The 9804-nt window shown below is 39.7% G+C and overlaps 1 protein-coding gene across 7 annotated transcripts in view; it reads right to left on the bottom strand.

Moving 5' to 3' along the window:
* Positions 1 to 735: 735 nt before the first annotated feature.
* phf21ab (PHD finger protein 21Ab) overlaps positions 736 to 9804 on the bottom strand; it is a 42740-nt gene continuing 33671 nt past the window's right edge. For 5 of the 7 annotated variants that reach the window (XM_056451714.1, XM_056451718.1, XM_056451717.1 and 2 more), the window contains 6 exons: positions 9552 to 9612; positions 8163 to 8365; positions 7444 to 7599; positions 6947 to 7022; positions 6722 to 6825; positions 736 to 6129 (listed from right to left, as the gene is read on the bottom strand). In XM_056451714.1, coding sequence (XP_056307689.1) covers positions 5443 to 6129; positions 6722 to 6825; positions 6947 to 7022; positions 7444 to 7599; positions 8163 to 8365; positions 9552 to 9612 — 1287 coding nt within the window. In that variant the 3' untranslated portion in view covers positions 736 to 5442. Of the gene's footprint in view, positions 6130 to 6721; positions 6826 to 6946; positions 7023 to 7443; positions 7600 to 8162; positions 8366 to 8521; positions 8545 to 9551; positions 9613 to 9804 lie in introns of all 7 variants that reach the window. The other 2 variants (XM_056451721.1, XM_056451720.1) reach the window with 2 other exon arrangements.

The raw sequence follows: 9804 nt of genomic DNA, 5'->3' as shown, positions 1-9804 counted from the left end.
TGAAGTTTGCATGTTCTCCCCGTGTTGGCGTGGGTTTCCCCCACAAATCCAAAGACATGCAGTACATGTGAACTGCATAAGCTAAATTGTCCGTAGTGTAAGTGTGAATGTGTATGGATGTTTCCCAGTGATGGGTTGCAGCTGGAAGGGCATCCGCTGCGTAAAACATATGCTGAATAAGTTGGCGGGTTATTCCGCTGTGGCGACCCCAGATTAATAATGGGACTAAGCCGAAAAGAAAATGAATCAATGAATTTGTGGTCAAAAATCAATTAAAAGATAATTTGTATTGTTTACAATAGCAAACATATAATTTTCTTTAAGGCACACACATCTTTCATTTTAAATTGGCTAGTTGTAAAAAAAAAAAAAAAAAAAAAAAAAAAACGGCATCCTAGTGATAAATGTCCTTAAAGCACAGTGTTCACGCTGTAAAAAAAAATTATATGATCAATTAGTCATGACAGCATATGTTTTTAGTTCATTGTAACTAAAAGGTAAACCTTAAGTTTAAACTAAGGTAATCATGATCTAACTTAATTTTGTAAGTTATGCAAAGCCAGTTTAACACAATATAAGTTCAATGAACTCATAAGGTTAATTTGATTTAGCTTAAAACTTTAAGGCGACCAGGATTTTTTTTTTTACAGTGTAGTAGCATTTAAGGCTAACCTGGATCCAGCCAAATGCTACATGGACAATTACATAAAGCAGAATTCAACACAAACAGGAGGCAAGTATTCTTTATCAATTTATTAACAAAATGATAAAATAAATAAATACAAATTGATCAAATGCTCCTAATATCAATTTCTTCCCATGTTCCCTACAGTATTTTCAAAACACTGCATACAAAGGACTCATCACAGGCTCAATACAGGAGAGGTAAGAACCAACTGACTCACTCACAATGTCAGGCGGACAAACAAGGAGAAAAAAGACTGAAGAGAGAGAGAGAGAGAGAAAGAGAGAGCTCTGTAACAGAAAAAAGTCAAAAAATAAACACACTCCTTTTTAAAATCATTATGAAAAAATACAAACAATTTTACAAATATTCATATTGTGTAATAAACCATTTACACGTAGTTCAGCACACCGGGTGAACTTATTTCTTTTTTTTTGTTTTAGATAACCGTCGCTACAATGTATCCTGTTGTGTTTCATCAAGTGGAAGATTTTTTTTTTTTTTTTTTTAAGGATTTTTATATTTTTTGCACGCGTAAACAAAAATGTTTTCCAATTGGACAGATGAGGTAACGCTCACACACACATCTCTTCAAACACACACTCATTCACACAGTGCACAACACCAGGGAAGTCACGACAATAGAAATGAAATGCATCAACAGTACAAGAAGGCCACAATCATGACTGAGTAAATAGTATGAAAAGTGAACAGAAACTACATTGAAACTACAATGACTTCCATCTGTCACTGTGGAATTATGATGCACCATAAAAAATATGGATGATCTACACACTATTAAGGTGACAGGATGAAACGGCTGGAATGGGTCTGAAAATGTTTCAGTTCTATGCATAAAATGTACACCGCAACCTCCAAAAAAGCCTTTCAAAACCAAGCTCAAAGCATTTCTCACATGTCAAAGCCATAAGATAGAGCAGAAATCAATCATGACGGGGGAAAAAACAAACAAGTCTCAATGATATGTATCTGGAATGCATATAAAAAGGCTTCCTAATAGCAAAAATGCAGTCTCTTTGGGTATACTGACTTAAGAACTTGAATGCGTGGCTTTCTGAAGTTCCCTCCCCTTCTTCTTTCTAAATGGCCCACCCACAACACATTACATGCATTCTCCAAGATAAGACCATAAACATCTTCTCAACCAATGGAAATAGGCCCCGCCAACAACCAAAACACCAGCCCACCCACGACCCCCCCCGAGATATCGATAACATTCAGCATGGTGTGCTAGCAAAGGCAGACTTGAATGAAAGTAACGGTCCATGAGATTCATACACTGCTAAAACGCCAAAACAGTGGCCAGCAAATAATCCTCATCTGTATCTGTACACGAATGAACTACCTTCTACAGACGTGAAAGTGTCTATTGTTCATAATTTAAACGACAATGGAAAGAAAATGCAATAGATGTACATATGTATACTGTTTCGTTTTGGCATCGTCTTCGCCAGACATGTAAAAAGGAAAGTGACACAGAAAGTTCACGTAAAAATCTTTACAAAAGAAACGCAAAACTAAATGCATATTTAAAAAGTCTGACAAAACTTATATAAAAATTTGCATAAGAAGGCATGCTTTGTTTTCGTTTGTCGTTCGTTGAACTGATAGGACAGGTGGAGTTCTGGGGGTTTGAGTCTTAACCAAGCAGGGTTTTCTTTGATCTGTTCAGCCTTGCTAAATTCAAGTCAAGGCTGAAATCGAAATACCTGATTCAGGTACAAGTCCAGAAAACAGTGACTCAAGTAGAGATGAAGAAAAATGAAGTGAATAAGAAAGGGTGCATGTCTTTTTTTAAGAGCAGAGTGTTACGTATGACGTTAGAAGAGCCACTGGCCTGAACAGTCCTGTTAATGTGATAACACAAAGAATTTTACACACACACAAATAATTAAAAAATGAGCAGACACTTAAGTATTTTGGGGTAATACTTAGGACATTCCTATAAAAAGTGCATAAAGACAGGACTTTCTAAACTTCCAGAACTTTTTCCAATGAATGTCAATCCAAAAATGCACTTTTTAGCTGGCATTGAGTGGTCCATTAAACCAATTAATTAATTCATAACCCATTATTAGGAACAACTCTCTTTGTACAGACCAATTTTGTGCAATCGCTAATATTTGTTCAGTGTTAAAAAAAACAAAAAGCAAGGCAACTCCTTAAATACAGCCTACTCTACAGGGGCTCTTGAACTTCACAGCTGATATAACTAGGTTTAGTAACGACAGACATGACCAGACCAACACAAACACATCACTACATCCAGTTCACTTTACCCAATGAAATTACAACAAATGTGCTTCTAATCGCGGGATGTCTTACAGAGAAATGTGACCAGTTTCTTTCTGGATATTTTGGGGAAAATACATAGGTGAGCTAGGAGATTAAATTCAGTATGTAAAAAGTTGAAGGCACTCTGGGCACCTGTACAGGAAGAAATAAAAGTATTCTTCTTTAAATATTCTCTAGACTGACAACGGTGATTTCTGGAAGGCCTTATATATTCATGTCTGTATGCCACAATAATGGTCGCCATGATATGAATGTTTGTCCATCATTACCCAATGCTGGCTCAAAGGGCAACAGGGCATTATGGGAATGTATTAAGGATAAGTATGTGAATTTTCACAGTAAATTGTGAGAAATTGCAGCACATTGTTGATATAGCCAAAACCCCATTCTGTAACAACAACAAATTGGTTTTAAAGCCATGAAATCCCCACTAAACAAAACAAATCCATCATAAAAAAAAGACAATAAGGTAAAGGTCAGTCCACCTTATGGTAAGGTTATCTCTCGTGGTGAAACAGTCAGAATTATGCATCGTCCGTGTGAAATCTTCAATAAATATGCACTATTGTATACATCGTATAGTAAAAATTAAGCACTTAAAAATTTGTCCCAAGCAGTTACACTGAATTTGATATGCGTCATTTGTTCAACCTTAGCCAGGGCGGCTGTCATCACAAAGGTAAAAGAGATATGCTGTTTTGGAATGGCCTGGAATAAACACAAAAAAGGTGCCAGCCGTGCATTACTGTTAAGACTTTACATTTCCTGGAACAGGTTAAGATAACACAAGGACAAGCCAGCACACAAACAAAAAACAGCAGAAGTCGGAACTAAACAGTGCTTTCCACGATGTTTGCCACCAACTGGCCACCATTTTCCTTTATACATGATGTTTTGTTGGCAAGCACTGTAAAAACAGAAAAGATTTAAGCGCTTTTGAAAAGATTTGCTCGAAAGAAGTTCTTAGTGCGTTTGCTTTAGTTATCTGCAATAAAGCTTGTGCTTTAATTAAGGGTTTTCTGTCATTTCCTTATTACTCAATTTGGCTCATACATCAAACCCTTAAGTTTAAGACAGCAAATTGTGACTTAGTCATTATTGTTTGTCCAAGGGAGAAACAAACAAACGATGGGGGAAAAATGGGGATGGGACTAGCCCATTATATTCTGGACTAAACACACTGTAAGAGGAGATTTCCATTATTAAGGATTACAAAAAAAAAGCATTTGGCAGTTCGGGATTCAAACAAAAACAGACAGTCATTATGCAATGTGCATCTCCGAGATCGAGAAAGCTGCTTGCATAATTCATGCCATTTTTAAACACCATTTATAACAAATGACTGTTTCATGAAACAGAAAAGCACTTATTTTTCAATGAAGACTAGGAAGACCTGAATATATTTTCTTAAAAAAAAAAAAAAAAAAAATCCACAACAGCATCGAGTACACACACACACACACGCACACACAGACTTTAGTACAAGACTCATTCAATACACGGGACCGACACCACTTTTCAGACTAATCTACCACGCATGATTTGTTGCAGTTACCGAGATGTGACTTCTGGTGTAGCGTTCTCTTCCAGCCCTTTGTCAAAGATCTTGAGAGGCTTTGCCATGCACTCTACCGCTGATTAGCCTGAGATGACTTGGAGACGGGACGCTTCTACTGCTAACTGGGAAATGCAGACGAGATGTAGAGTGGAGGAGAAAAATTAGAGGGGTTGCTATAGGCAGTCCTGGCCAAGTCCTGATTTAGTCTAAACTTACACCAGCAACAGGATTCAAAGCCTATGCCTCGTCACTGGCGAATACTGATGCATCAGGTTTTTTTTTGTTTGTTTTAAAGTCTTGTTTGGAAAGAGAAGGTTTTGGTTTTGCAGGTCCTCTCAGGCCTGGCTAGAGGTGCACAGGGTGTGGGCATATTCATGCAGTCTTTGGACATGTTTGCCCTGTCTTTCTCCTCCCGGAGTGAAGACAACTAAGACAACCTATGAAACAAACCCCATACTGGAGGCACACACTGGTCTGATCTGATAAATCATCCATCTTTATCACCATCATTATTATTCCTATCAATAAACTAATATTTATCTTTTATATATATATATATAATAATCTAATAATTGGCATGACACTCTTTCATAAGTCCCCCTTCAACCCACAAGCTTGGGCTCTATTGGTCTACAAGGACCAAGACTAGTTTGCCTTGGATGTAGAAGTACTGTTGACACAGTTTTATCATATGCATTAAGAAAGAAATAAAATAAAATAAAAAAGACAACATTTATTTGGATATAGATAATATATATGTATAATATATATATATATATATATATACGTATAGATTGGCAACTTTGTGCACCAGTCCAAGGTGCAATAGGAAATCTGTTTAAATGTTTTGGTGATGTAGGTGTGTTTGGGGTGAGGCTGAGAACTATTTGGGGTTGTCCACGCTGCTTAGAGGGGCTGGCAAAGCCTGCTGCGAAGGTTCTGAGGTTTTGCCGTTGTTGGTGTTCATGCCATGACTTCCATCTTCCTGCTGCTCCACTTCCATCTTCCCGGCATCCTCTGCACAACTGCTGTCAATAGGAGGGATGTTCTCTGAGTCCACGGCATTGACGGTACTCTCCTCCTCTGGGTTCAACCCAGTACAAACACAGTCCGTTCCTCCATTAGTCTTTACATCTCTGACCTGAGGTGACTCCGCAGGCTCCACAGTTTTTGCTGTATCCATCTTGTCCTCATCAACTGTGGTTTTGGGCACTTCAAGGACACTAACTCCCGATTCACCTGATACAGCCTCAGGTGTGACTGCCGTTGCTGGCTCTGCCATTTCCCCGACCTCTGGCTCTGCCTTCACTTCGGGCACTGCTACGGCTGCTGGTACTTGCACACTAGGCTCGGTGGGACTCTCTAGTACACACACTTGTGTAGTGTCCTTTGAGTCTTTGATGTTTCCTGACTCTGTGCAGTCCTGTTTGGAATTCTTAAGGGTTTCTGTCTCCATGGGCTGAGTCAAGTTAAAGCTCTGGATTAGGCGGACCAAGTGTTTCACTTTTTCCAGAGAGGCCTGCATGTCCTTCTGACGGGCAAGTATGCTGTTCTTTGTCTCCATGCATTTCTGTTGAATAATGGGAATGCAGCATTAAACAAGCATAACATAGTGTAAAATTAATGTTGGGAATAATAATATTAAAAGAACTAAGTTGTTTAATGATATCAGTCTCAGAAAAACCATTTTAAAGGCAAACATAAGCTTCATTTTCTTGTTCTGATCCCAAATACATAGTATAAGGACCTCCCAGTAGGGCTGCACGATTAACTGAAATCATGATTCAACAAAAGATGTGATTCTTATGTGCATTTTGTCAGAGAAACACGGCTCTATGATCAGTAGTAAATCTTCTCCATAGGTGGTTTACTAAGAAGTGACAGTAGTCAATAACAATAATTATTTCCGATTTTAGGATTGCAATTTTATTGGGTAGCTTGTCAATAAACTATGGCTACTGCCAAAATGAAAATCACCAATTAATCGTGCAGCCCTATCTCCCACTTTATTTTTTGTAGCCAGAATGGAAAATATTAAGCTGCACTTCAAGTGTGACGTTTGGCTTAAAATTGGTTTTCTGAGACAAAGACTCCTAGAGATGTTGTACAATGGTATAATCTTGCATCTGGAAAAGCTTCAGGAAAATAAATAAATAACTCACTGTTATAGAGTTGCTGAGCTGTTTCACTCTCTGTTCTAGTTGCTCCCGTTCCAGCTTTAGTTCAGCACTCCATTTCATTAGCTTCTGCTTCTCTTCTTCTTTTGCTATTTGGACAGGCACAAAACACATATAACACATATCCTACACTAGTCTCATGAATTTGATTGATTATAGAGGTAGTTGAAATGGGGTACAAAGTTCAACAACTGAAAAAAAAATCTATACCTTCTTTGTAGGCAATATAGGAATGGACGATTGCTAGGGTACCTGGCCAGGGAATGGCCTCTTCCTTCTTCAGAATCTGTAAAAGAAACTCTCTCAATAACAGACCAGTGCTGTGCACACTAGACCTCTGAAAAGCCATGAGAGAAACTGAGATCAATTGTGTATGGCAACAGTGATGAACAACATAACTTCAATGGGAGTGCTGGATGCTGTCTTACACTTACATGATGGGTGGAAAAAAAGGCACAATCAATACCGAACCATGTGAGAGCTTACAAAGCACGAAACAGCCTTAACGCCTGAAGAAACTCACTATGTGTAAAGGGGGAAAAATGTACACTTCATTTTTGCAGGGAAAGGGGAGTTTGATCTCTCAGTTGATCTCCCATTTCTAATTATAAAACAGTGTGTGTGCTAGAAAGGACTGAATTCCAGTTAACAGGAGACATCACTGGCTAGCCTGGGAGTCAAAGGCTCATTGTGCTGCTATTATTTACCTGGTCTTGACATTTAGGACAGATCCACATGCCTTTGGGAATGTTTTTGAGGGGTGGGTCCAAGCAGTCGAGGTGGTAGACGCGCGAACATGTGTCACACATGAGCAACTGCCCACTGCGTCTGCACACAGTGCAGAAATCCTCATGGATGTCTCCCTGTCGGGAAGAACGGCAGGTGTCAGTACCACCGCCCCCTTCTGGTCTGGACCAATCAGATGATAGTGGGAAGGGCGGGGAGAACAGGAACTGACTGCTGATTGGAGATATTGGTCTAGTGGCTCACAGGTGACTGGATTTTTCACTTTAATCAAGGCACTGGATATTTAATTGGATATTATCATCATTATTATAACTGGGGCCTACATTAATCACTGGTAAAACATATCAGAACTTAATTCTATTATAATTACTTCAGGCCTAATATTTGTGTGGAAAGTAGAGAAAGACTGTTCACTTTGTAAGACTGCTGGCTCAATTTCAACAAATACAACAAATAAACATGAATGACAGTGCTGGTGTGGTCAATCTTTCTCTTTCCATGGTGGATTGCTTGACTCTTTACCTTGCTCCGGTACACTTTGTAGTGTACAGGATAAATGCAGTGAAGGGCTTTGGGGGGGGGGGGGCTAAGGGCAGCCTGTGATTTTAAAAACTAGAACAATAATAAAACTGGGGCTGTCAACAACATGGTCATCCAGACCTGGCAGGTGGCTACTTACATCCCCGGAGCTGGGGCTGGGCTGGGGGACAGAATGAGGGTGGACAGAGAGGGGAAAGCCCCCCGTGTCAGGCCGTTCAGGGGCTGGGGAGGCGGGAAGGCTGCTGGTGGGGGAGAGCAGGGGGTTGCAGCCCAGCTCCGGCACCGCCGTGCTGCTGTTGGTGGTGGTGGTGGTAGTTGTGGTGCTGTATTTGGGAGGGCGACCTGAGTGAAATGAGACAGACAAGAAAAGAAAAACAAACCAAAAAAACCCAAAACAAAACCAAAAGAAACAGAAAAATGGAGGAGGAGGAAAAAGGGAAAAGAAAGAAAAAAACACAAAGATGAAATAAATAATGGCATATTCTGGTTGCAACATACCTTAGAGAGGGGATCCTCATTGGCTAGCATGGAAACAAAGGAAAGGAGGGAGAGAGCGAAGGAGAAATGGAAGGGAGGGTCACAAAAAGCAGTTAGTGCAACAGACGAACACAGCAGCATGCAGGGAATTTGAGAAGCAACAAGCAAAAGAAAGAGAAAAAGAGTGAAATCTAAGCCAAAGCCACAAGCACATCTAATCTCAAATCTTTTATGCGTTTCTTTGCAGGTGACACCTAGAGGAACATGTAAGCAATGTGTCCTGCTCTCTAAAACAGGCTAAAGTATATATATAGCCAGTAATGCTAACATGAAAAAAGTAGCAGAAGACCAACAGGAAAAACTCAGAAAAACTTGCACATCCAAGTCAGCATTTAGTAGCAAGTCACAAACTCAAGGCGTCATAGTTCAGGACTGGATCAACAAGATTGCGGTCACTGGATTCATCACAGAAAAATATCTTAGAACTGAACCAAAATGAATGCAACAGACTTGAATGTTTATAACGTATTGTAGGTAATGTCCTAGGTCAAGCCTTGAAGCTCCAATACAGCTATTCAACACTAAGATGGAGTCAAAGTCCAAGCTAATGACTTTCAAGGCAGAGCTTAAGTATTTGGGGTGAAGACCAAGTCAAGTTTTCCAAGAACAAATCCAGCTACATCTATTATGATAAAGCATCACTCTGGAATTCAAGAGCAAGTAACCGGTTACTCTGAACAAATGCAAAGAGCAAACAAGAAACTCAAATCTGAAGTGAAGCACACCTAAGACTTCAATTAAATGTTAACAAGTCTTGTGAAAACTAAACAAAATTGTACAACTCCTCAACCACATCTCTAAGCCTATAAAACATACCGCATGTCATCTTAGATCTACTGCACAGCTGTAGGACTGCAGACCAAACCAGCGATACAAAGCAGAAATGCAAGAGAAAGCAGAGAGATGTCTATTTGGTGTCAGTTAGGTGGTACATAGAAGAAGCAGGGCTACAATACATCAACTTAAGCCACTAAGACAGGTAGGTACAGACCTCTCTTCCTGGTGCCTTGGTGCAGTGGAGTATTCAAGTAAGTGACAGCACTCTTTTTCCTCTGAGATATACAAGAGAAGTCAGACTGTTAGAGGAGGTGGGAGAATAATCTAAAGCTGCTTCACCACTGTTCTGTACGGTACGGCTCACTTTGGTTCAGTTTTGCTTGGCTCGTTTTGCATTTCCACTGCAGTTTAGTAATGCTTAAAGCAATGGTCTCAAACTCAATTCCTGGAGCTCTTCATAGTTTAGC

This window comes from Danio aesculapii, chromosome 25 (assembly GCF_903798145.1).
Source record: "Danio aesculapii chromosome 25, fDanAes4.1, whole genome shotgun sequence".
Classification (NCBI taxonomy): Eukaryota; Metazoa; Chordata; class Actinopteri; order Cypriniformes; family Danionidae; genus Danio; species Danio aesculapii.
The sequence above is the reverse complement of the archived record's forward strand: the minus strand, read 5'-3'. Positions and strand labels throughout refer to the sequence as shown.